This window comes from Saccopteryx leptura, chromosome 1 (genome assembly GCF_036850995.1).
Source record: "Saccopteryx leptura isolate mSacLep1 chromosome 1, mSacLep1_pri_phased_curated, whole genome shotgun sequence".
Lineage (NCBI taxonomy): Eukaryota > Metazoa > Chordata > Mammalia > Chiroptera > Emballonuridae > Saccopteryx > Saccopteryx leptura.
Window position 1 is genome coordinate 243,044,439 of NC_089503.1, and position 26,622 is coordinate 243,071,060.

Here is a 26,622-nt window from a genome sequence, read left to right on the forward strand (position 1 = left end):
GGTGGCGGAGTGGATAGAGCATCATATTGAGATGCAGAGGACTCAGGTTCAAAACCCTGAGGTGGCCAGCTTGAGCACGGGATCATCCATCCGGCTTGAGCGCGGGCTCACCAGCTTGAGCACAGGGTTGCTGGCTTGAGTGTGGGATCATAGACATGATCCCATGCTCACTGGCTTGAGCCCAAAGGTCACTGGTACGAAGCCTAAGGTTGCTGGCTTGAGCCCAAGGTCGCTGGCTTGAGCAAGGGGTCGTTTGCTCTGCTGTAGCCCCACGGTCAAGGCACATATGAAAAAGCAATCAAAGAACAACTAAGATGCTGCAACGAAGAATTGATGTTTCTTGTCTCTCTCCCTTCCTTTTTGTCTGTCCCTATCTGTCCCTCTCTCTGACTCTCTCTGTCATAAAAAAAAAAAAAAAAAAAAGAAAGAAAAAATAAAAGAATATTAGTGGCTGGTTTCACACCAGACCAGCTGGACCATCACCTGGCCATGGAGGCCAGGCAGTGTTCAAAAGCTCCATGGGGCCCTGGCCAGTTGGCTCAGCGGTAGAGCGTCAGCCTGGCGAGCGGGGGACCCGGGTTCGATTCCCGGCCAGGGCACATAGGAGAAGCGCCCATTTGCTTCTCCACACCCCCCTCCTTTCTCTCTATCTCTCTCTTCCCCTCCAGCAGCCGAGGCTCCATTGGAGCAAAGATGGCCCGGGCACTGGGGATGGCTCCTTGGCCTCTGCCCCAGGCACTAGAGTGGCTCTGGTCGTGGCAGAGCGACGCCCCGGAGGGGCAGAGCATCGCCCCCTGGTGGGCAAAGCGTTGCCCCTGGTGGGCGTGCCGGGTGGTTCCCGGTCGGGCGCATGCGGGAGTCTGTCTGACTGTCTCTCCCCGTTTCCAGCTTCAGAAAAATACAAAAAAAAAAAAAAAAAAAGCTCCATGGGTGATTCAAATGGACCATCAAGGCTGAGAACCACTGTTCCAGAGTGAGGAACACAGCACACTCCAGGCTGCCACAGGGACATGTGGGTGCTGAAGGCAGAGGGGCACACTCAAGAGAGGGAGGCTCCTTCCTCTTGCTCCGAGGGTAGGACCAATGAGCTTGCCTTCAGGTTGGGGAGGAGGCACGGGAGACAAGAGACCAGTCTTCCCGTTGCTTTTCCATGGATTAGCTGCATGGCCTTAGACTAGGCACTAACCCTCCCTGGGCCTCGGCTCTATCATGAGGAGACTGGACGAGATTATTTCTGAGGGCCTCTAAAATGAGTACTTGAGACTATCAGGTGAAAGGAAGTCCATAGTCTTCAGTCTCGTGGACCCCTGATTCGAATTCATTACCAGCTTCGGCAGAGCCAACACATACCTGTGCACCCAGCCGCGGCGGCTTCTGCGGTGGGCCCGTGAACTCTGCTGCGAAAGGGGGGAGAGGGAGTGAGAGAAGCTCTCAGCAGCCTGGTCCTTCCCTTTGTACTTGCTGATAACCGAGCAAATCCGTGGTACTAGTACCAGGAGACCCGGAGAAATGAAACCTATTTCCAGAAGATGGCAGGGAAAATAACTACCTTGGCCCTCCCAGAGTCAGGGACAAGTGCTGCTGCCCACTGTATAGAAAGAAAAAGCCAAAGTCACAGAACAGATGGATGGTGTGAGGGCAGAGGGTGTTCCAGCCCCTGCACGCCTGTGCGTCCAGCCCCGAGGAATAGCACACACTCTGGCCTTCACGATCACGAGGAACAAGCTTCACTGTGAAAGCAGCAGGTGCTGCAGAGTCCCCAGCCTGGTGCTGCAGCAGCTAACGGGGTAGACTTGTGAGAATTCCCCAGTGGTCTGCTTTGAACATTCAGGGAGTCGAGGAAGTGAAACAGCAGAGGAGCCACACTATTCATACCCCACTTTGATAAGCAAAGACACACACAGCCCCGGGGAGCTGCTAGAAGGCTCAGCCCCGAGTGGAAGCCACAAGACCTGGTTCCACTCTCACCTCTGTCCCCAAAAGACTGTGTGACCCAGGACAGCCCACTTATACTCTCTGTGCCTTAATTTTCATCTGTCAAATAAGGGAGTTAGTTGCTCAGAAGGGTCCTTGCAGCCAGACTGCCTGGGCTCAAATCTGAGCTCTGCTAGTTACCTGCTGTGTGACTTTGGATAAGTTACTTAATTTTCCTGTGCCTTGGTTTCATGACCTTTGTAAGATGGCCGTAAAAATAAATTTTCTTATCTCATCGAGTTGCTGTAAGATTAAATAAGTTGACATCAGTAAGCAACTTAGACCTGTGTTTGACTTGTGTTAAGTTCCCTGTGACTGTTGTCATCATCATAACTGTCACTGTTATCCTACCGCCATAGGCCCCACACATCTAGGATGATGAGGATGAGCCTGCATACTGCTGGCTCTCCCCCCTCCTTCAGAAGAGCCCTTTGGAGGGCCCCTGAGGGTTTGGCATACTGCTGGCTCTCCCCCCTCCTTCAGAAGAGGCCTTTGGAGGGACCCTGAGGGTTTGGCATACTGCTGGCTCTCCCCCCTCCTTCAGAAGAGCCCTTTGGAGGGACCCTGAGGGTTTGGCATACTGCTGGCTCTCCCCCCTCCTTCAGAAGAGGCCTTTAGAGGGACCCTGAGGGTTTGGCCACCGTCTTCCTCCCTTCCACCCCTCAGGCCGCGGGAAGATGAGCATCCGCGGGAAGATGAGCATCAGCGGGAGAGGCCAGTGGAACTACCCTATCTTCCTCCACAGGGAGCCTCCAGCAGAGTGGAGGGGGGAGGAAAAAAGTATCACCACCTCCTCACAATCAATGCAAGAGGGCCATCAAGTGGGAAGAGCACGGAGAACCCTGGGACAGAGATAGAGACCGAGAAAAGGCACCGAGCAGGAAGTGCATGGGGCAACAGACGGAGTGGAAGAGCAGAGACGAACTCCAAGACCAAACCTCTCTGCACACAAGTAAAAACTAGGCAGACATTTCTTATAGCTCCAAGTGCACTCCACTGTGCTCTGCAGTGGGCAATGAGCAAGGACGATGGCTCAACACAGATGCCCAGTGGAAACTCCCACCAGGAAGATGAGCATGAATACTTACTGTAGCCAGCCTCCTTCTCTGGGGTCTGGAAGGAAGAAAAGAGAACACATCATTAATGTGGCTCTGGGGACAACCCACTTCCCCTCTGACCTGTTCCCCACCCCCTCCATGGTGCATTTAGATGTTTAGAGTTGATAGGTATGGTGCCGATGGGTCTCTGGGGAGCTCCTGCACAAAAGCTCAAAAGCTACCTGTTGGTTCATTCTTCCTTTCTAAGAATCTGAGGGGAATGGGCAGAAGAAGGCAGTGCTATGGTGTAGATCAAGTGAGAGCTCAGGCAAGGGGCCCCTGGGAGGTCAGAGGAGGGAGGAGGGGCTTGCTCCCACAGTGGAAGCAGAAAGGAAGAGATGTGCGGGCCTGGGGGCTGGAGCTGGGTCCTGCTGTCTGTGAGGACTTCCCAGGCCTTCACTCTAAGGCAGAGACATCTACTGGTGACTTACCAATGGGGACTTGTCATTCATGTAAACCATGGGGTCCTGCAGACGAAGAAACCAAGGCAACAGACTTAGAATTCCAGAACTAGAAACCCCAAGAATAAATGGAGAACATTCATTTTGGTCACTTGGGGAGGCAGAGGAGGACACAAAATGGCATGATGGCATGCACATAGCTCCTACGCAAGTACTTTTATCAAACTGTCTGCAGCAACATGGCTGAGAATGGTGGCCCATCCTGCCCATGGCTCAGCGGCTGCTCACCAAGGATTTCTCCTCCTGCCTCAGCCACTGGTAATCTTCCACCATCTGCTTTTGCTGCTTGTCCAGGATCTGCCGCATCTTGACCCTCTCAGCCTCCCATAGCTGCTGGGCCTCTTCTCGGCTGCTGGGTTGGATGAAATCCTCTTCCTGGGAGGACAGCAGGGAGAGAGGAGAGGACACAATGAGTCTAGTTCCCAGACACCAAGGAGGAATAGCCCTCTGAAGAGCCTTGTGGCAACCACAAGACTTAGCCTCGCCAGCTGCTTTGATTCTTGTTGGTTTATTTGTTTGTCTGTTTGTTTTGTAACATTGTTCTTAAATCCACAGCCATATATACAGACAGTTATTATTGGGTCCATCAGCCCCAAGCACATGCCTGTGTTGCAATGGAATGCCAAACCCAGAACATGGTGTTTAACATGCATTGTATTCAAGTGATTACATGATCTGTTAACACAATTTTATTTTCAAATCACTGCCCTAATGTTGTTTTCTCAGCTGGTATTTGTCATGGTTGCTGTCACTTAATAAACTTCAAAGTGCTGAGCCAGCCCTCTGGAAAGCAGTGGCCACTTCTCTCCACCTCAGCACCAGGGTGGCAGGTCTGGGATCGAGGAGCACGGCGCTGCCTGTGGCCCCACAGTGGGCGGGGCCTGAGAGAGGGAGCAGGAGTGTGCACCCACTGATGGTGCCTTTTTATTAAAACATACTCTTTATCAAGATAGTAACTTGGGTTGTTTACCCAAAGTTTAAAAGGAATGCATAAGAGCTAAGAGATAAAATGAAGAACAAAATTTAAAGAAACATACATGTATAGACATGCAATACATGCTCCCTCTCCTAGCTTATTAATCCCACCCTTGTTTTGATTCATTTTGGTGACTTTGGACCTATTCATAGTTTTAGCTGCTGTTTCCCAAGCAGAAGGTATTACGTGTTTTCTTATTCTTTGCTTTACCCTCGATCTTCCCCAGGGTTCATTTATACAATTATCTGCTCAATCTCTTCAAACTGCTTTGCTTTCTTTTTCTTCTGCTGCACACCTGTACCTGGACTCCTGGACTCGTTTGTGTTGCTGGGATTTTGTTGTGTTTTTTTTGAACTGTGTAAAGGCCAGGATGGCCTTTGCTAGGGGCAGGACCTCCCCATGACATCCAGGCCACCAGGCCCCTCAGATTCTTTTCTTTGAAGTGGCCAGTTTACAAACAAGTTAATTGCATAAAATGCTAAAAATCGTTCTCTGTCTACTTTAGCAAGCCATAATCTCTGTCAAACCTCAGAAAATATTTTCTCCACTAAAATCTCTAAAATAGTGGTTTTCAAGCTTTTTACACTTGGGGACCAGTGAAAATAGGAGAATTATTTTGGGGACCGCCAAGGCAGAAATCACCCTGAGCATAAGCAAATTCAACTAAGATCATTGGGTCTGTAACCTTCATACAACATCAGGATGGAACTCTTTTGTGGACCCACACGAAATTTCTGGCGAACTGATCTGTGAACCAGTAGTTGAAAAACACTGCTCTAAATAAAACATCCCAATACAACACGATCATTCTATTGGGACATTTCTCCTAGTGCTCATTCCGCTCCAACGACTGCTCTAAATTTTTAACTATTTTTCTTCCCTCGACTTAGGTTTCTTGGTGAAATACTCTTTGTTCATTACTCTATTCAACAACTACTGAGTAAGAAACTACTGTGTGGCAAGCATAGGGTTCGGTGCTGGGGGGCAGCGATGGTATAGTAAGCAATGCCTCTGTTCTCGTGGGGCTGTGTAAGCAATAGCTAGACCAGATTTCTCAGGCTTAACATTATTTACATTTGGAACCAGATAATTCTTTACTGGGGGAACATTTCCTGTATGTTGTAGGATGTGTAGCTGCAACTATACCCACTAGCTGCCTACAGTACCTCCCCGGTTGTAACAAAAACAAGCCTCCAGGCATCACCAAATATGGCAAAATCAGCCTCATTTAAGAGCTACTCAGTTAGATCTTATTAAAAAAAATAAATTTTAGAACATAAGAGTATTTTATAATCATAGAATTAACAAAAATAAATGCAAATTTATTTCACACGTGACAATGTTCCAAAATGGAAGAATTTTAAGGTTATTTATACCCCAGTCAACACCTGCAAACACAATGGTGTGGCTACCCAGGCTACTGACAAGTAGTGACAAGCAGGACCCAAGTGTCAAACATTTTGAATATAAAGTTAGGAATCTTCAGGTATAAAAAAAATGTGTGAGGAAGGCTAGATTTAAAAGTGGAAGGAGGAATTACCAGAGTCAAGAAAATATGATATAATTTGTAAGTGCTAAAAGAAGATTCCTACCACTCAAATGTCTGTTATGCCCCAGGCCTCATCAGCATCTTACAGAATATTTTAAGGTGCATTTGAAGACTTATTCTTATGTCTTTCAATTTTATAATCAAATTCAAGGAGAAAATAAAATTTTTAAAAATTGAATCTCTTTAGGGCTCACTTGTCTGAAATGTAGCTCAGATATTCTTATCAGGTAATAAATACTTTATTGGTCACTCTTAAAAGGGATCAGGTCTTTGTGGTATTTTAAAATGACTCCACAAGCTGTGATCAGTCCAGAATTTGTCTACCCACCCCCCCAGCCTTATTTCCACCCTTATATGCAACCTTGGGCTTTAAGCCAGATACCTTTGGGATCAAGTCAGCGATCATGGGATTATTTCCATGATCTCATGCTCAAGCCAGTGACCCTGCACTCAAGCCAGATGAGCCTCTGTGCTCAAGCCGGAGACCTCAGGGTTTTCGAACCTGGGATCTCAGCATCCCAGGTTGACTATCTACTGAGCCACCACCTGGGCATGCTCTTCCTGTCCAGATCTTACACATTCTTCCAGGTCAAGCTGACAAAAGGAAACTGGAAGGAGTTGTTCTCCTCTCTGAACTTTCACTGCACTTTGGCTGTACCTCTGTGTGCCACTCACAGCTTTCTGGCTGGCATTACAAGTAGGTGTGCCCTTGGCCTGTTTCATCAGGCCAACTGTAAGCTCACTGAAGGTGGAAGCGCCAGGCTCTCCCTTCAGCACCCAGGACAGCTCCAAGCAAAGCAGTCCTGCCAAAGGTACTGTTTATTGAATCTTACTATTATTTTAAACCTTGGTTGTGAGATTGCTGCCCTCCTGACTCAGCCACGGCATCCCACGGGTTCTCAGATGAGTCAGTCCGGAAGAAAATTGTTTTTACGAAAAAACCATCTCCTGTTTTTGTTCAATGCTTTCAAATGCTTTGCAGGGAGCCTATTATACCTTTTCAGCCTGCTACCTGGAAGAGGCTTTATCCATGTTTCTGAGGTAAAACATAAAATGGAGTTTATATTTTTAACCTTTTTTGGTTTATTTTAAGAAATGTTCATTATGTTCTTTTAGGCAGACTTTCCTTATGGAAAGTACCTCTAAACCCCTGAAACAAAAGGTCTTTTTTTCTACTGCACAGCCTGTCTTTATGGCATTGAACAGAGTCCTTACAATGAAGCAGGGATTAGACAAAGGCAATGCCACCCTTCACACATGCAAAATAGCTTCTTTCTAAAAGGTCACATTGTAAAACAAAACTCACTAAAACTCAATCACGAATAAAGAGTCAAGGGCAGGAGGGTGGAGGAACTGAACGTTGCCTAAATTATAGTGCTTGCTTCAAAATGTAGTTTTATTATTGCTAAGTGTATGCTAAGATATAAATTGTTTAAATTATTAACCGGGAAATTTATTCCACAATACATCTTGATGCCTAGAATGCTAAGCTATATTACTCATTTTAAAACTTCAAAAAATTAAGAATAATGGCACAGATTATATTAACATAAGCACTTTCCTACCTTTTTCTAAATCTATTGGAATAATTAGGCAGATTTTCCAAAAATATTTACAGTCCTATATAATGATCATGAGATACATGCATGTATACAGAGTCAGAGCTAAAATAATAAGGGCTTTAGTCTCCTTTGTCACATAGCAAGACTCAGATTTGTAAAATATATTAAATGTTCATGAACCACAGGGGCTATTTGTACTGAAGGATAAATGGGTGGGGACAAGTGACAAGTAGGCAAACAAAGGTGCTATTATTTATTTTACAAGACTTGATAGTCAGCTGCTAATCCATCTCATCTTGGCAGTCACAACAAAGAGGTGACTGGAAAAGTTATCTTAGCCCCGTACTAGTCCCCAAGTGCCTTCCCAAACAGCAGCCACCTGTACAAAAGCAGCTGGAACAGAAGCCACAAGGAAGCCTTTTCTTTGACTGAAGAGAGATTAAGTAACAAAGGCAAACAGGCAGAAGAGGCAGAGCAAAAACAGATCCTCCGGGCTCATTTATTCTTTGGTACCAACAGGCTTGGTCATCCTCTGCCCACAAGACTCCTCCTGACTACACCCAGGGCTCAAGCAAGGGGTGCGGAATTTGGCATTCTTTACCACAGCACCAGAGTGTAGACGGGGCTGGTCAGGTCCAGCTGGCGTCCTCAGGACCAGAGCCTGACTAGGTCCCCAGCCTCGGATGTATTCGCAAAGGAGGGTCACAGACCCTCTCAGTGGCCTTACTGGTACATGGACACATAGAAGTTACCTCCTGAGTCTATAGCGGGGGTTTGCAATGTCCCAGGTACCCCCCTCATCAGCCTTCTCGGTCCGGGCCGCGACCCAGCATGCAGAGCCCTCTTACCCGCATGCTGTGGCGCTTGAAGACATTGTGCCGGTGGAGAGGCGGGGTGTGCAGCGAGTTTACGGGAGGTGGATACTCCATAGGGCTGGTGAGCGTAGGGGAGCTGGCACACAGACCCTCGGGGACCTATTCAGGAGAAGCAAAAAAGCACCAGGCACAGGGACAAGGCAAGAAGGTAGACAATTAGCTGCTACAAACTAAGCACAAAGAAACGACACATGAGCACCAGGAGGAGAAACAGAACTTGCTTTTCAGGATCGAATAAAAACAAAATGTAATATGGGCATTTCACTGGCCCTGTTGGAAAGACATGGCAGAGCAAGACACACAGCTCTGGGCAAGGAGTCGGCACTGCCACTGTGACCTCTCATTCATCTGACGGCCCTCCCTTGATGTTCTATGAACGATGGGTCTACTATTACTGACCTATTGAGTATACCAGGGGTCCCCAAACTACGGCCCGCGGGCCGCATGTGGCCCCCGGAGGCCATTTATCTGGCCCTCACCGCACTTCCGGAAGGGGCACCTCTTTCATTGATGGTCAGTGAGAGCACATTGACCATCTCATTAGCCAAAAGTAGGCCCATAGTTCCCATTGAAATACTGGTCAGTTTGTTGATTTAAATTTACTTGTTCTTTATTTTAAATATTGTATTTGTTCCGGTTTTTTGTTTGTTTGTTTGTTTACTTTAAAATAAGATATGTGCAGTGTGCATAGGGATTTGTTCATAGTTTTTTTTATAGTCCGGCCCTCCAATGGTCTGAGGGACAGTGAACTGACCCCCTGTGTAAAAAGTTTGGGGACCCCTGGAGTATACGCTTCCTCCATCAGGACTCTTCAGAAAAGAGTTATAGCTCATAATCATGTTACAAACTGACAGAATTAGCACACAGATGTGTGTGTGTATTTAACCACCATCTTAAGCATCACAAAAGGTATGTTTCCTTTCAGTGACATTGCTTCTATCTTCTGCCTCAAGATATTTTCTTCAAATGAAGAGGATATATGTTCATTTCTGTTGGGCTTGTTTTGGCCCTGGGTAGTGACTCTGAGCTGAGGGACGTAAGAGAAGAAGAAAGAGAGGTCCGGGCTCCCTGTGACTGGGACGCAAGAGAGAGACACAGGACAGAGACACTGTGAAGACCCCCAGTTGGTAATGACAAAGGTGAGAGGGAAGCTCGATGGAACCCTTCTCTCTCTTCTCAGCCACCTACGTCCAGGGAGCCACTCTTTGGGGGGGGGGGGGGTAAACTGTCCCAAATGCCTGAGATTCCTTCTCAGAAGGCTCTGCTCAGGGTAGGAGGCCACGGAGATTTTGGACATGAAGAGGTAGCTGTGGGCAGGCACACGCAGCAGCGAACACCATGGACAGACGGGCTGGGCTTAAGGCACATCTTAGCTGAGCACAGCCTAGTGAGTTGCATTTTGATTCTTTTGATCTCGAGTTCAAATTCTTCTCTTGGTACCAAAGTAGGCCGTCTCCAATACCTGAGCAGCTGATTGCTGCTCCTCAAAGGCATGAGAATGGCCCTGAACTTTCCCAGCCCCTGGTTTTGTTTACCTGGAATTGCAGCTTGGGAGCCAGGAGGTTGGTCTGCGGAGGAGGCGGTCTGTACTTGGGTCGGCTGGGCTAGAGAGGGAACACAGGGGTAAGTCAGTTCCCGTCTCTCTCAGGTCAGAGAGAGGGCAGGCTTGTTCAGAATGAAAAAGATGAGGGATGAAGTCATCACTGCATCCCCTTATTGAGTACCCATTACAGGCTGAGGGCTGGGAAGGTACAAAGAGGCCAGCCTCTCTGTCCTCCTCGGGGCCATCACTAATCAGAGGGGTTGCTGGTCCGCATGTGTATCTTCCTTGGATGTGGGAGCACCTCCTAAACAGCAGTCTAGAACCACAGACACCCAGAGGAAGGAGGTCACAGAGGGCTCAGGCACTTACAGAAGCTTCATGGAGGAGATGAAGACTGAGGAGAGCCCTGACTTGGGGGAGGGGCAAGACACACCAGGCAGGGTGGACACTGACCACAACCCTGGACCAGAAGGGCTTTGTTAAGGACTGAATATCTGTGTCCGCACCAAATCCATATGTTGAAATCCTATCCCCCAGTGTGATGGTATTTGAAGGCAGGACCTCTGGGAGGTAAGGGTTAGATGAGGTCATGAGGGTAGGGCCCCTGTGGTGGGATTAGCATCCTTCTAATACTAAGAAGAGACACCAGAGCTGTCACTTTCTCCACACTGTGAAGATACAGCGAGAAGATGGCTGCCTGCAAGACAGGAAGAGTCCTCGCCAGATACTGGATCGGCCGGAAATTTGATCTTGCACTTCCCAGCCTCCACAAAATGCCTGCTGTTTAAACTGCCTGGTCCGTGGCGTTTTGTTATAGCAGCCCGAGCTGACGGCCACAGGCACTGTCCTTCACAACCCACCCACCTAACAGCATGGCGCAGGGCACCGGCTCCTCAGCCCCGAGACATCAGGGAGGATACGGACATGAAGCCTGGGCCTGAGGGGTCCAGGGACACTCCTCATTCATGAAGACCTAATTTGTCCCTAAGAAACACCAGAAAGAAAAGTGCTGGAGCCTCTGGAGGAGAGTGTGCCCAGGCGACTCCCTGCCCCACTGCCGCGCAGGCACAGGCCTCGCTGCTGTCGCAGAATCTCCCTGCCACGGCACCAGGGGGCAAGGGCGGGGCTCAGGGCTGAAGGGCAGCTGGGTTCAGGGGCTGAGAGAATTGTAGGGGTACATCCTGTCTGTGCTGTGAAGGAGGAGTTATATAGTCAGGCCAGGCATAGGCCAGACCAGGGCCCAGCTCTGCTGTGACTCAGGGGACCGATGAGACCAGGGCTTGGCTCACCTTGGGTGGGGGTTCCTGGTAGGTTACAGGCTCCAAGATTTTGGGAGGTCGATAGCGAGCATTCCTCTCCTGCTCTATAGTGATGTCCTTCTCCATCTGATAAATGTCACTGCCAAGGGGTCAGGTGAAATAAGGAGAGAGAAACAAGGTCAAAATGCTGCTGGGGACTCCTTTCTGCACTCCACCGAAGCCTGGAGAGGCCTGGAGGATGACCACCTGGTCCCGTTTCCATCTCCTCTGCAGAGGGTGCTGGCAAGACCCCTCTGAGACAGGCGGGAGACGGACCCTGAGGTTGCTTCCATGCTAGGGTTGGGAGGATTACAGGAACAGATCCACAGTGGGAAAAAGTCCTTGGAGAGACAGTCCCAGCCCAACTGAGCAGTGGTGTGTCTCCAGTCCACCTCCTCATGCCTCCTGCCTTCCTGTGCCTGCTATTGCCACTGACCCTCTATGTAGATTTCTGATGTCCCAGCCAATGTCAGGACCAAGGCCTGGGTTCAACATCTCCCATTTTTCATTAGACATTCCATCAGCACATCCTTGGTGTTTGCTAATGAGAAAGAGCTGTAGATCACTCCCACATTAGCTATGTGAATGCTTCTCGTCTTCCACCTCATCCAGTGGTTTCCAACCTGGAAATCACAGACCCTAGAGGATTCTGGGATCATCACAGGGGTCCATGAATCCATCTGCTTACCTGTGCACCATGCATTTTCTTTTTGGTCTACAAAAAATGTATCATGTATGATTGAAATGAATTTCTAGGCTCAAGATGGAGTCGCTCTGGGGTGCCACACTAACAAACAAAAGCTTAGCTAGCTTTTGTGTCCCTCTAAATCAGTGGTAGTCAACCTAGTCCCTACCGCCTACTAGTGGGCGTTCCAGCTTTCATGGTAGGCAGTAGCGGAGCAGCCAAAGTATAAATAAAAAGATAGATTTAACTATAGTAAGTTGTTTTATAAAGAATTTATTTTGCCAAACAGCGAAAATCCGACATAAAGTACTTGGTAAGTAATTATTATTATATGCTTTAACTTGCTGTAACTCTGCTTTATAAATTTTATAAAGTAAAGTTACTTCCCTACTTTATAAATCACCATCACTGTGGAACCGGTGGGCGGTTAGAAAATTTTACTACTAACAGAGATACAAAAGTGGGCAGTAGGTATAAAAAGGTTGACTACCCCTGTTCTAAATGCTCTGGCTAAACAGAAATGCAGTCTATTGCGTTAGTCAGTCCCTAGATGCTAAGGCAACTTTGAGCTCTATACTTATTCCCCTGTTCTTTATTCATTTGCTGCTTTTCTCTTTTTTACTCCTTATCCTTTATCCTATTAAAGCTTCCTGTTTCCATTCCCACTTTGCAATTCTCTGACTCTTGGGAATAGAGACTGCCTGCTTCATGGAGTGTTAAATAAACTTTGTATCAACTATATTGTCTTCTTTAATCATTTTTAACGGCACTACTAAATATATAATAGCTGATATTGTGTTTACAGATTTATATGAATTACATTATGTGTCATAAAAAATTCATCATACAGCTTATTACATTTTGTCAATCAACAGATTCTAAAAGTGTAACTAACATTACATGGAGAAATTCTCAACCTTTGATATTAAAAGGACCCCTCTCTTATCCCAAAAGATTGGGAAACATTCATTAAATCCTTTTCTAATTCTAATGGAGGACTGCCAGGCTGCAGCTGCAGGGAGGTATCCTTGGGTCATTGACTTCTGTTGTATCCTTCAGATCACACCAGAATCAGCTCCGAACTCCATCCATGAGCAGGGGCTGGCCCAATGCCTCTGAGGTCGTGCTTCTCAGCACAGGAGAGACTCCCTGTCACAGTTCCCCATGGTCCTCACGCCCCAGAATTGATGAAGACCCCACCACCTCGTCACCCCAGAGCTTTCGCTCTCTCAAGTTACATCTTTCAAATACTTTTCTCCTGGAACTCTTTGAGTTCCCCAATCTCCCTTATAAGGGACCAACAGATGAGGCTAGAATTGGAAGTGGCAATGAAGGGATAAACAGGGACAGGGCAGCCTTTTAAGCAGGGGGTCTACAAACAGCCTCATTAAACAGCCTTATTGAAACCCAGTGCCTTGGCCTGGCCTTCCCAGCATCCCACAGGTAGTTTCCAGGGGCTATTTTCTTGCCCTAAAGATATGCCAACATGTTGACTACAAGGTTTAAAGTTGCACTATTCAACATTAACTAAGCACTAGATACCCTAAAGGGGTCAGCCAACACCACTCACAGGCCAAGTCTGGCTACCACCTATAATTTGAATGGCCCCAAACTAAAAATGGTTTTTAAATATTTTAATGATTAAAAAAAATTAAAAGAAAAACTATTTTATAACATGTGACGTTTATATGAAATTCACATTTTAGTGTCCACAAATAAAGTTTTATTGAAACCCAGCTACAGCCATTGGTTATATATTGTCCACAGCTTCTTTAGGCTACAAAGCAGGGCTGAGTAGTTTCAGCAGAGACTGCACAGCCTAAAAACTCCAAAATATTTACTCTCTGGTCCTTTGCAGGAAAAGTCTGCTTTAAAAGATGCAAAAAGAAGTCAGACACCCAAGGAGGAGAATGTCAGGTGGCCTATCAAGGAAACAGGGGACCCTCTAAAATGTACTCCAACAGCACCTTCACCAGGGACCTCCCAGTGCCGGGGAATGATGGCTCTTGGGCACTGAGAAGGATTCCACCCTCAGGCCACCAATGTTCCACTCAGAAAGGACTGGTGATCCCTGGGTCACTGTCTTCACAGTCAGAACTGACTCTCTTTCCTGCAGTGAAAGGTTCTGTGCTCCTGCTGGGAGGACCGGATAATTCCACTTGGACACATGGCTCTGTGTAGGTCAGAAGGGAGGTCCCAGTGCAAGACCCAGCCCCCATTGTCACGGCCCTGGGTGAGTCACCAGCTCTGAAGCTGATTCTCTCATTCACGAGGTGAGAACAAGGACACCGTGCATCTTGTTTAGGGACGTACATTATAAAGTGCTGCTACAGAGAAGCCCGGCTCCCTCGGGCCCTGGGCCCGCCACCCCACCCCGCTCCATGCTCACCTGAGGCTGCACACAAGCTCGGTGAAGCGGGGCCGCTCACTGGGGTCGTAGTCCCAGCATCGGGTCATAAGGGTGTAGAGAACGGGCGGGCAGAGGTTGGGCTTGGGCAGCCGGTCGCCCTTCTCGAGCACCCCGATGACGTCCTTGTTCTCCAGCCAGAAGAAGGGCTGCTTGCCAAAGCTCAGGATCTCCCACATGCACACGGCTGGGAGCAGGAGGACAGGGTTCATGAGCCGGGGTGGGAGGGTACGGACTCGCCCCGGGAGAGGCCAGCCCACCCTCTCCGGGAACAACCATAGTGATCTGCTCCTGGTTCCTGCCAGGAGTTCCCGTGTTCCCTCGCCTCCCCTGAGCATCCCTGAGGTCTTGTCCACCATGGTGGTTGCCAAGGGACCAGTCACCTGCATCTGTGAGTGAACTCAGGTCCCTTTCTCTATGTCCCCTCCACATGCAGCTATTAGTGTTCCATGGGGTGGGGTGGGGCAGTCAAAGGCACGTCATTGGGACCACTGGGGCCTTCTCTCAGGAAGGGGTGAAGCCTCCATCAAAAGCTGGGGTTGGAGGCCCATGCCTGCTACCTATGTGATCATGGGGGAAGCCCCTGACTTGCCTGAGCCTCAGCTTCCTTATCTGAAAACGGGGAGTTATAATAATGAGATTTTACTGGCCAGCTGTGGAGAATTGAGAGGGGTAATCTATGGGTTGTGTGCTCTGTAAGAGGCTATCACCTGGTTTCAACCTTACCCGTTCTTGAACCTCATTCTCAGAACAAACCCCAGAATCTGCCTCTGAGGATGCCCTCCCCGGTGTCCCCACACTGGTTCTCGGGGCTGGTTGGTGAGTACACACTCATCTCCCGAGCCTCTTCCAGGGAGATGGACCCGCAGTGCCCAGGCCAGTCCTTAGCCCATATCACCCCAGCTCACCACTTGGCCTCTCGCTTGTGATACTTTTCAGTGGTCACAACAAACTGAACCCAGCAACCCACCCATGCTCTCGGCACTTCCTCTCACCTGGTCGTGGAGGCAAGAATCGAAACCCTCATCCACACCCTCCCAAAATTCAACTCACCAAACATCCAGACGTCGCTGGCCGTGGTGAAGCGGCGGAAGTTAATGGACTCAGGTGACATCCATTTGATGGGTAGACGAGTCACAGAGGCTTTGGGTGGGCATAGAGGTTTACAGGAGATATTTAGGGAAGAAAGATCCAGAATTATTAAAAAATATAGCCTAGGCCCTGGCCGGTTGGCTCAGTAGTGGAGCATCAGCCTGGCGTGCAGAGGTCCTGGGTTCGATTCCCGGTCAGGGCACACAGGAGAGGCGCCCATCTGCTTCTCCACCCCTCCCCCTCTCCTTCCTCTCTGTCTCTCTCTTCCCCTCCCGCAGCGAGGCTCCATTGGAGCGGGGATGGCCCGGGCGCTGGGGATGGCTCCTTGGCCTCTGCCCCAGGCGCTGGAGTGGCTCTGGTTGCGACAGAGCGACGCCCCAGAGGGGCAGAGCATCGCCCCCTGGTGGGCAGAGAGTCGCCCCTGGTGGGCGCGCCGGGTGGATCCCGGTCGGGCGCATGCGGGAGTCTGTCTGACTGTCTCTCCTTGTTTCTTGCTTAAAAAAAAAAAAAAAAAAAAAAAAAAAAAAAAATATATATATATATATATATATATATATATATATATTTATTTAGCCTATTTTCTGGAAACCCAAGAACGTACAGTCTTTTTGTTTTCTGGGGCCTTGGCTTCAGCGACGCCCCTGGTGCAAAGCCGAGACCGGCACGGCCCCCTCACCTTTGTAATACTCCTCATCCTCAATGTATCGGGAAAGGCCGAAGTCTCCCAGCTTCACACACTCAGGGGAGGCCACCAGGATGTTTCGGACAGCAATGTCCCTGGAAGAAAAATATGAAGACAAGGGTAAGGTGGTTCAGAAGGCTCCAGACAGACAGACAGATGGACAGATGAACAGGGAGACAAAAGAGAGTGCTGGCCAGGGAGCGGGCCTTCAGAGCAGTCAGGCAGTTTCTAGTGGTCAGCCCTTCCCTGACCCACCGAGCCATCTTGTCGAAACCCAGCTCCGGTGAGAGCCGGGGTGGCCCTCCAATTCCCGCCACACGCCAGGCCCTGTGTCACCTCTTCTCACGTCACCCTGGAGCGTTCACTCCCATCACCCTTTCTCAGGTTTCTCCAGCGGGAAGCCTGTTTTGGGTTCCCAGGACTTGTTCCCTATGCTCCCCTGATACCTGAATTGTCCCAGGACCTGTTCCCTATGCTCCCCTGATGCCTGAATTGTCCCAGGACCTGTTCCCTATGCTCCCCTGTCCTGATGCCTGAATTGTCCCAGGACTTGTTCCCTATGCTCCCCTGCCCTGATGCCTGAATTGTCCCAGGACCTGTTCCCTATGCTCCCCTGATGCCTGAATTGTCCCAGGACCTGTTCCCTATGCTCCCCTGATGCCTGAATTGTCCCAGGACCTGTTCCCTATGCTCCCCTGATGCCTGAATTGTCCCAGGACCTGTTCCCTATGCTCCCCTGATGCCTGAATTGTCCCAGGACCTGTTCCCTATGCTCCCCTGATGACTGAATTGTCCCAGGACTTGTTCCCTATGCTCCCCTGATGCCTGAATTGTCCCAGGACCTGTTCCCTATGCTCCCCTGATGCCTGAATTGTCCCAGGACCTGTTCCCTATGCTCCCCTGATGCCTGAATTGTCCCAGGACCTGTTCCCTATGCTCCCCTGCCCTGATGCCTGAATTGTCCCAGGACCTGTTCCCTATGCTCCCCTGCCCTGATGCCTGAATTGTCCCAGGACCTGTTCCCTATGCTCCCCTGCCCTGATGCCTGAATTGTCCCAGGACCTGTTCCCTATGCTCCCCTGCCCTGATGCCTGAATTGTCCCAGGACCTGTTCCCTATGCTCCCCTGCCCTGATGCCTGAATTGTCCCTTCTGCCAGGGATGCTGTCACCCTGCTGCTTCTCTAAGAAAGAACCCCAACATCTTTCCTGGTCATGATTATTCTCTCCTTGTTCTGCAATCCCACAGGATGGTGTAGGCTTTGTCATGGCTCAGAGCAGCAGTGGCTCGGAGCTAACTTCCTCAGAGTGCTAGGACAGTCAGGATCAGCCCCGTGCTCTATGCACCCAGGTCATGATACAGAGCCCCCCAGAGCCCCCCAACCCCCTGGGCGCACAGGATGAGAACAGCACAGGCAGCTGGAAGGACTCGGCCGGCGGGTTGCTGGTAGGAGAGGAGTCAGCCTAACTCCAGAGCTGGGCTCTCACCTCCCAGGGAGCACTCACTGACTCCAATACCATTTACCTTGTGTTCCTGCATCACTTCTAACCCCAAACTGATCGGTCTGCTTCCCTCTCCCAGGCAGGCTCCCTCCTTGTCATTTGTCTTTATTATTGAAAAGATGTCACACAAACAAAGGAAACAAATCTATTATCTCACCATCTTCACCCCACGATTATTTCTGTCTCCCATTTCACCCTCCTGCTGGAAGGGAAGCGCCACAAGAAGGGTTTTTGTCTGTTTTGATTATGACTTTGTCCCAGAGCCTAAGACAGCACTTGGAGGCACAGGGCGAGAGTTTCATCACATCTGGTGAGTGAGTGAGTGAGTGAGTGAGTGAGTGAGTGAGTGAATGTGTCTGTCCCCCAACACTGCTTTGCATAGTATCACTCACAAGGCCACAGAGTTTGATAGAAAACTTCACCCATACACCTTAGTGCTTTAAGAGCACCTGGTCTGTTTCCTAGGGGACCATGTCCCCTGTGATAAACCTCCTTTCAAGGAGTGGGAACAAAGCCAGGAAAAGGGGCTGGCTTCACAGACAGAGGGAGGACTGGACTTGGCAGCCCGGGGTGCTGGGCAGTGCCCGCCACTCTGGCTGGAAGGGCCCACACCCCAGGATCTTCCCAGCATTGCCCTAGCTCAGTCCCACCTGCCTGGGTCTCATGCCACCAAGTGGTCCAGAGGGAGGAGAACAAGTGGGAAGTAACTTCCTAGAACCCACAGAGAAGCAGGTTGGAAAGCACTGAGTTAAAAATCAGATACTCAGGACTTATATCACCCTGAATAACAGTGCTGTGAAGTACATGTTCCTATTTCCATTTATCAGATGAAGAAACAGGTTCATAGAAGGTGACCAGGTTGTCACATTAAACAGGACTGGGGTTTTGACACTGGGCTGTGTGTCAAAACCAACACCCTGCTGTACTCCAGACTCTCCAGGATCAGATTGTAGGAGGGACATCCGGCTTGCACCCCAGTGTACCTGTGGACACAGTTGATGCTCTCCAGGTAGGCCATGGCCTTACAAATCTGCAGCGAGTACAGGACGAGAGTGAGCACCTTCAGGGAGTTCTTGTTTCGCTCCAGGTAGTGGCCCAGCTGCCGGAAGAGGGAAGGTGTCATCAAGACCCGGGAACGGGCTCAGCGTGAGCCAGGGAGTCAGAGAGCCAGGTCTCAGGTGGGGGTGGTGCAGAGAGGAGGGTCCCAACAACTTCCTCCGGCAGTGGTGGGATTCAGCTGGTTCACCCGGGTTCAGCAGATCAATACCTAGTATTTTGTTGAGTTTAGCGAACAGGTTGTTAAAATGTCACTTGTAATCAGGGTTCTCTCTAAGATGGGTGTCTGAGCAGCCACCCAATGTGGAAATCAAAAATTTACATTCCTTACTCTTTTTTAATGTTTATCTGCACAACAGCGTATTCTAAGCACCTGTAATAAGGTTGATTCCACCCACAGGTGAAAAAGAATTGCAAGTGAAGATACCAATCAAGAAGCAAAATTTAGCCCTCGCCAGTTGGCTCAGTGGTAGAGTGTTGGCCTGGCATGCAGGAGTCCCGGGTTCGATTCCCGGCCAGTGTACACAGGAGAAGCGCCCATCTGCTTCTCCACCCCTCCCCCTCTCCTTCCTCTCTGTCTCTCTCTTCCCCTCCTGCAGCCAAGGCTCCATTGGAGCAAAGTTGGCCCAGGTGCTGAGGATGGCTCTGTGGCCTCTGCCTCAGGCGCTAGAATGGCTCTGGTTGCAACAGAGCGACGCCCCAGATGGGCAGAGCATCGCCCCCTGGAGGGCATGCCGGGTGGATCCCTGTCAGGTGCATGCGTGAGCCTGTCTGACTGCCTCCCCATTTCCAACTTCAGAAAAATACAAGGAAAAAAAAAAGAAGCAACATTTAAGGAAATACCTTAAATAACAGTTTTATTTATTTATTTGTCAGGTATTATTGAATATTTTTAATTAATACTTTAAAACTCTTTCTTATAACATAATCTAGTTTTGTGTACCTCTTTTATTGTTCTTGTTTAAGTAGTAAATGCATGAAATAATAAACTGCCTTTTGGTATATCTTTTTTTATACTTAAAACAGTCATTAGGGCAGAGAACCAGTTCTTAAATTATTTGAATCCCACCACTGGTCTCTGGGTTGTTTCAGCTGAATGCAGAAGGCAGGAAGCGGGAGTTAAGGGCCCCTTCGAAACGCATGCCACCCTGCCCCGCTGTGGCCAGCTGTCATCACAGGGTTCCTCTACTGCTACCTCCAGCTCACCTCCCCATAGGAATACAACTCCATTATGATCCAGGTGGGCTCCTCTTCAATGATGCCTATCAGCTTCACAATGTGCGGGTGGTCCAGATTCCTCATGATCACTGAAATTGGGGGTGAGAGGGGTCGGCCGGAGTGGCTCTAAGGGCCAATGTGAGACACAGGCTTTTCCCTCCCAACTGGGAGAAACGAGGAGGGACACCCCTCCTCGCAGGTGGGGCCCAGCTCTGCTCACACTACTTGAATGAATTTTCAAATTCACCCTTGCTGAATTTCATCCCCTCTCGTGTGGGAGTTCTGTGTCGCCTCGGGGGGTCTTCTCCATCACATGGGGGATATGTCCCTCCTCAGGGGACACCCACCTGCCTCGCTCATGAACTTCTCCTTGTTGTCCAGAGTGCAGTCTTTCTTGCAAGTCTTCACAGCTACATTGATTTTCTCCCCTTTCTGCAATGAGAGTGAGGTCAGGGCCCCTCAGTCCAGCCAGTGCCCAAACGAAAGTGTCCCCTCCCGGTGTCACCATCGTCTTCCCATCGGCTTCGCTGCCAGCCAAGGGGAGGCAGGCACAGCACACTCTTCCCCCTGCCTCCTCGCCTCACCCCCTCTCCTCTCTTCTCTGCCTTTTCTCTCCTCCCTGCTCCTTTTCTTTCCAATGAGGCTGTGTTAGGCCTGCAAAGGACTTTCAAGGTCAGATAACTTGAGTCCTGGCTGTGAGGCGAGGAAAGAGAGGCCGTGGGCCCGGGGACCAGTCCAAGGTTAGCGGCATGAGTGCACCCCATGTAAGGCCATCCTCAGACACAGCGTCCGGGGCTCCTTCTCTCTTTATTGTTAGCGTTCCCGTTTTTCCTGCCCTCTCCCTCTGCTCTGCCTTCTCCCCAGGCCTGGTGGAAGCACAGACACAAACCTTGCCCAGCCCCATGGGGGCCTCCACACTAAATCCTGCCTCCGACCCGCCCTTCCTTTTCTCAGGACTGCACACTCAGGACATGCCTCCCACCAAGTGTCAGTCACCCCTCTCCTGGTGCTGCCTCTGTTTTGATCCTTGGCACCTCTACCCTTCTTGGAAATGACTCTTGTTTCCATCACTCCCTGGGTATTTCATAAATACTGCAAATGCCAGGTGTGTGGAGACCCACACAGCGTGGCTGCCGCCCCCCAGCCCTGGAAGACTCACGCTCCCCCTCACCCTGCAGAAAGTGGAAGGGGACTGTCCGGGAAGAGTTGGAACTCACGTGATTCGTGTAGACACCTTCGTAGACCTCTCCAAAAAAGCCTTCCCCAAGAATACAGTTCAGAACCACATCTTCCCGCGCGATGCCATAATGTGGGCCTTTGAATGCAGAGAAAGAGTCCCAGAGCTCAGCAGCCGGCTGACACCCCAGGAATCTCAGTGTCCACAGGCTGCCATGCCAAGCTCTGCTCCCCCTGCTCAGATGTAACCAGACCTCCAGCAATACCTCAGTCAAGAACCAGGGACTAGGCTGGGAAAGGGGCTCTAGAATGTTCTGTTGTCTCAGACCTGGGGAAGAGTCATCACCCCTTCCCTCTAAAAGCTGGTCCCATGTCCACACTCCTAGGATTCCCATGGAAAGGCAACAGCATGGGGATAAAAGAACGAGCTCGGCTTTCAAATCAAAGGTGCCTTGCTCAGGTTGTCTCTATCTGAATCACACAAGGGAGAAGAGAAAGAAAGTCCCCCTGTGGTGTCACATGTGTCCCCGCAATGTCACTTCTCAGTTGGCCCTGGTTGTGGGCAACGTGGTGGGGTCAGGAATCTACCTCCTGGCCTTCGCAGAGTCTCGTCAGGAATCTCGGCATAGATGTCTGATTCTGCAATGACAGGAAAAGAACATCCCATGGGCAAGATGCCCTCCGAGGGCTCCACCAGGAACCAGGTGCATGACTGCCACGTCAGGCCAGTGGAACCAAGGCTGACATCACTGTCAGGGGAGAAGGAAGGAGCCAGGTGAGAATCGGGGCTTTGGGTGCAGATTTTAGAATGGCCACGGAGCCTAGAGCACCTCACTGGAGTCTGCTTGCTACTGCCTGGTTGTGTTATTCAGGACAAGCTGGCTAGTCTTCCTTAATCTCAGTTTCCTGTTCTGTAAAATGAATACTTCTTGGGAATGTCTTAAAGATCAAATAAAAAAATACCTGTTATGTATTTATCACTGTTATAGATTGAATGTTTGTGACCCCTCCTCCCCCCAATTCATATGTTGATGCTCTGACCCTGTGTTTGGAGTTAGGCTCTTTGGGGGGTGATCAGGATTAGATGAAATCATGAGGATGGAACCCCCATGAGAAGAATGGTGCCCTTATAAAAAGAGAAAGAGACCAGAACTCTCCATCTCTCCCCCAAGTGAGAACACAGAGAGAAGGCAGCTATCTGCAAACCAGGAGAGCGCTCACCAGGACCTGATCGTGCCGGCACCTGGATCTTAGACTTCCAGCCTCTACAAGTGTAAGAAATAAATGTCTTTTTTTTTAAGCCACCCAGTCTGTGATGTTTTATTATGGCAATCTGAGCTGACTAAGACAGACACAGTGCCACATACTAACTACTCAAAACATGTTATCTTTTATGACTGATGATAGTTTGGCTGTCATTGAGACATCATAGGGGAAGTTCATTTTTCTGTAATTTTGAGGGAAGACTTGACAACCTCACAAGAGCAGGCAGAAGGGAGGCTCTGGGCACAGGAAGTGGACAGCAGACAGATAGGCTTACCTATGCTGCAGCTTTCTGAGAGGTAGGGCCGCTGAGCCTCCAGGTTTCTGTAGGAGAAGATGAGAGGGCAGGAGCCAAGTGAGCTCAAGGGATGACAATGCTCCCCGGGCAGTCTGGGCCCACCCTCCCATCGTCCCGCCTGGAGGACCAGCTGCACTATGCCACTGCCTGCCTGGAGAACCAGCCTGTCCTGATGATAATAACCTGCTGCCAGGGGCCAGGAGGGAAGGGACAGCAGCAATACCCCTTAGGATTAGATGCCAGGTAGCATTAGAACATAGGAATATCCCTTGCAAGAATTTACTGGGAGAAATTTACTGGCAAAAAAATAATTGCCACTTGTGAAATTCTGGGGTCCCAACATTCTCCCCTGGGGCCCAGAAACTGTGGGGCTGGGAGCTCCCTGTTTGCTCAGCCTTCTCCTGGGGAGACAGGCGGAGTGCAGGGCCTGACCCCTGCCGTCTGGTTGTACTCACAGCATGGGGATCTGGGGCAGGCTGTTCCGCTTCTCACCATCTGGGAAGAGGGGAAGACGAAAAGGAGTTGGAGCCAAGAACAAAGGGTCCTGGATGGATGGCTGATCTCACTGCTTCCATGAGCCAACACAAGGGAGACCCCTCAGCACCATTCTGCGCTCTCTGACAGTCTGAGTGGGAGCTGGCTGGCCTCTGGCATGAATTTAAATCATCTTTGTAGAAGAAATTATTAGGCTTCTTCCTACCATCATCCACAAGTTTCAGCCCAGACCCCTGCTTCCTGACCCCATTCCAAAGCAGAGACATAGCCAGGCAAGAGGGACCAGCAGGTTCTAGCAATAGACTTGGTGCTCCTGGGACCACCAACACCTTTGCTCTGGAAGCTGGCTTCCAGGTGCCACTGGCCAGCGGGGCCGGGGCCTGTGGCTTGGGACCCGGATGGGACCACAGGGAATGCCCTGCTTGGCTGAGTGAGCACCTGCACACACTATCAAAGCCACTTCATTCACATACTGGTCAATGGCTTGGCTTCCCTGGCTCTGTGGGGATGGGAGGGTGGGAGTGGGGAGGCAGCTTGGCTCAACTGTGCCACCATCTGCCCATTGGACCAGTTTACCTGTAAGTGGAAACGCACCTTTCTTGGGATTAATGATGAGAGAGCCTTTGTGCTCCCCCTGCAGCCGGCAATAACCATCTATGAGGTCAGCCATGTTTTCGGCCTCTGCCAGAGAGGAGGTTTTGATGGACAAGGACTGCAGAGAAGAGACCAGCCAAGCATGAGACCTCAGGGCCTTGGCTGGAGTCTACCCCACAGGAAAGGAGAAAAAACTGCATATTCCTGCCATCCACCCCATCCCCCACCCCCCACCCCCAGACAGAATCTAGCTGCACCTCTCCTGGGGCTTGGCTTTCATTCCTCATAGCCACCAGGGGGCGCTCTTGTCATCCTTCCCAATCGACTGACAATCTCTAGGAAGGTCAGTCTCAGCTCTGCCTTATTTTGGTTTCAGAATGCCTTGTACCTAGCAGGAACAAAATATGCAAGAGCAGAAACAGAAGTGGAGCAGGAGATAGGTGAATGAAAGGAGAGACAGAAATCTGTTTTCAGTCTGAGGTCTCTCTGAGTCACCCACTCACAACAAACCCTGGGACCTTGAGGTCTTCTTGATTTTCTGAGCCATTGTTCACTTGTTCAAAGTTAAGCCTCTGATTACTATCTTGATTTCTGATCACCCTTACCCCTCCCCCCAAAAAACCTTCCCTAACTTCTTTCTTGACACTTTTTACAACAGCTTTGCTTCCTGAGATATCTTCCTTATAATTTTTCATCATCCTGGTACTTTGTCTAAGAACTAGGTTTGGTTTTTTTAACAAGATCTCAGAAGCCAGAGAATCCCTGGCTTCTCACCACCTGCACAAGAACGCCCAACTTGCAGTTGCGCCCCCTTGTTTCAGAGTTTCCAGATTCCCCGAGATACTCACCTGGGGGGCGCCCTCGATGCCCAGCTGCAGTACCGCCTGGCCCTCCTCCAGCGGGAGGCACCTGATGGACTGGATCTGCTTAAACTCGGCCAGGCAGGTGGGCTGTGAGAAAGGATGAGGGTGCTTCAGACCATCCCACCCCCGGATCAGGCCATGGAAACTGGTCAGGACAGGGTGGCATGAGGAAGCAGTGGGAGCTGGGAGTCTCTCAAGGGGATGAAGAAAGAATCAAGGACTATTAACTGGAAGAAACATCTAGTCCAAGCCCCTGACTTTGCAGAAAAGAACATGAATCTGGAGAGAGCCAGGACTTGCCCAAGCTGTTCTGATTCCCAGGGGAGTGATGGCCCCATCTTGCCACTGAAAGAACAACTCTCTTTTCTGAGCCAGAAGAGCAGTAATAGTGTCCTTCCCTCTGCTGTGCACCCTCAAATCATCCCTGCCCCCCAGACTCTGTGCCAGGGATAGTCACAGGAGAATAAAGAGCCATCAGCCCCATGCTGTTATGCCAAACACCCTCTCTACAGCTGCTCATACTAATACCCTCTCTGCAGTCAGCAGCTGGGGCGGGAAGAACAGATGGGGCAGGCCAGGCTAGGAGGCAGCAGACAGGGAAGACAGTGCGGTGTGGGGCCCAGTGGGGCATGCCCCCAGTCTCTTTCTACCTTTGCATCTTGACTTGTCAGCTGGCGGATGCCTTTAGGACCGATGACCAGGTCCACAGTGATGTTCCATCCTTGCTGGAATAAAAGGAAAGAGGGAACTGCTGTCCAAGGCCTGCCTTCCCCATATTTCAGAATCCTGAAAAGGGCCCACTAAGCCAGACCCAGCCTACTGTCTCCTGGGCCCTCTAGTTCCTTATACTCTGAACCCCTGCCATACAGACTATCACCCTCCCCAAACCCTGCCCACGTCTGGGAGTTGGAGCCAAGATTTCAGTTCCCTTCCTGAGAAAAGTAGATTTATGTTAGCTTCAGTTTAGGGTAGGTCAGTAGAAGCCAGCAAAGCCCCTTCCTGGCCCCCATGATGGCATTCTGGCTCCCTTCCCCAAGAGTCCTGGAATCCATGCGAGGAGCGAATTACAATGAGTTCACAGCGATAAGTCTCCTGGTCGATGCTGGCGAAGCCAGAGAGGGTGTTGAAGAACTTCATGACGCACTCCTCCTCCCGGAGCAAGGCATACTGCTGGAATGTCTGCTGGATCATCTTCCGGAACTGCTTGGGCTGGGGGAGATGGGCAGGGGTGAGTAGGCTTCTCCAAGCTCTGGTTCTTTCCCTTAGGATCTCACCCAGAGTCTGCGTGCTGCTGTCAGACGGTCCTCAGGCCTCTGCCATGAGAGCAGTGGTGTCTCTTACCTAGAGCACACGCCTACTGTCTCAGAGGAGGCTCCCCCTACCCCTGGAAGGGAGCAAGGGAGGAGTGTCCCAAGTGCTCCCAGTGCTCAGGCCACATGGCTCACTGGCCTCTGGTGTGGAATTGGAGCTGGATTTCCTGATCCCCAGTCACGGACGGGGTGCATTTTGTGGTCCCATGTCCAGATAGCCCAAGGTGGCATGGACACCCTGGCTGTATCGCTGGGTATCCCCAGCCCAGTACCTTCAGCTCTAGTCCTGGGGACCATCCAACAGCAGCAAAGGGGGTCTTTCCTGGCCGCTTGCCCATTTACCTTTAAGTTCTCCTGCATTTGCTTTGGGAAAAACAGGTCGAGCCCTACTTCCTTCCTGAAAGAAGAAGAAAAGCATCATTTGACTCCCCTTCTCCCCCAACCCAGGACTTCTGGCCAACTGGGAAGAGATGGGAGGTGGGCCCCACCTGGCTCTGTCCTGGGGGTAAGCGGAGCAGGGGTGAGTAGGAAAAGCAGGGCAGCAGGAAGGGGGGGAGCGGCAGGGGCCAGTCTCAGAACTTACTCCAGGAGCTCGAAGTTGGACTTTTTGTCAAGTGCATTGTGGGGCATGTCCTTGAAGAACCGCC

At 50.3% G+C, this 26,622-nt stretch overlaps 1 protein-coding gene across 6 annotated transcripts in view; it reads right to left on the reverse strand.

Moving 5' to 3' along the window:
* Nucleotides 1-26,622, reverse strand: part of PTK2B (protein tyrosine kinase 2 beta) — a 132,113-nt gene that overhangs the window by 3,451 nt on the left and 102,040 nt on the right. For 4 of the 6 annotated variants that reach the window (XM_066341382.1, XM_066341397.1, XM_066341407.1 and 1 more), the window contains exons 6-28: nt 26,559-26,621; nt 26,318-26,372; nt 25,734-25,874; nt 25,316-25,390; nt 24,651-24,752; nt 23,803-23,920; nt 23,169-23,208; nt 22,693-22,739; nt 21,741-21,791; nt 21,194-21,291; nt 20,324-20,408; nt 19,965-20,065; nt 18,686-18,801; nt 16,196-16,296; nt 15,481-15,570; nt 14,410-14,614; nt 11,327-11,435; nt 10,030-10,098; nt 8,468-8,593; nt 3,761-3,907; nt 3,503-3,538; nt 3,063-3,087; nt 1,351-1,397 (exon numbers count right to left, since the gene is read on the reverse strand). In XM_066341382.1, coding sequence (XP_066197479.1) covers nt 1,351-1,397; nt 3,063-3,087; nt 3,503-3,538; nt 3,761-3,907; nt 8,468-8,593; nt 10,030-10,098; nt 11,327-11,435; nt 14,410-14,614; nt 15,481-15,570; nt 16,196-16,296; nt 18,686-18,801; nt 19,965-20,065; nt 20,324-20,408; nt 21,194-21,291; nt 21,741-21,791; nt 22,693-22,739; nt 23,169-23,208; nt 23,803-23,920; nt 24,651-24,752; nt 25,316-25,390; nt 25,734-25,874; nt 26,318-26,372; nt 26,559-26,621 — 2,047 coding nt within the window. The remainder of the gene's footprint in view (nt 1-1,350; nt 1,398-3,062; nt 3,088-3,502; nt 3,539-3,760; nt 3,908-8,467; nt 8,594-10,029; nt 10,099-11,326; nt 11,436-14,409; nt 14,615-15,480; nt 15,571-16,195; nt 16,297-18,685; nt 18,802-19,964; nt 20,066-20,323; nt 20,409-21,193; nt 21,292-21,740; nt 21,792-22,692; nt 22,740-23,168; nt 23,209-23,802; nt 23,921-24,650; nt 24,753-25,315; nt 25,391-25,733; nt 25,875-26,317; nt 26,373-26,558; nt 26,622) is intronic. The other 2 variants (XM_066341414.1, XM_066341423.1) reach the window with 2 other exon arrangements.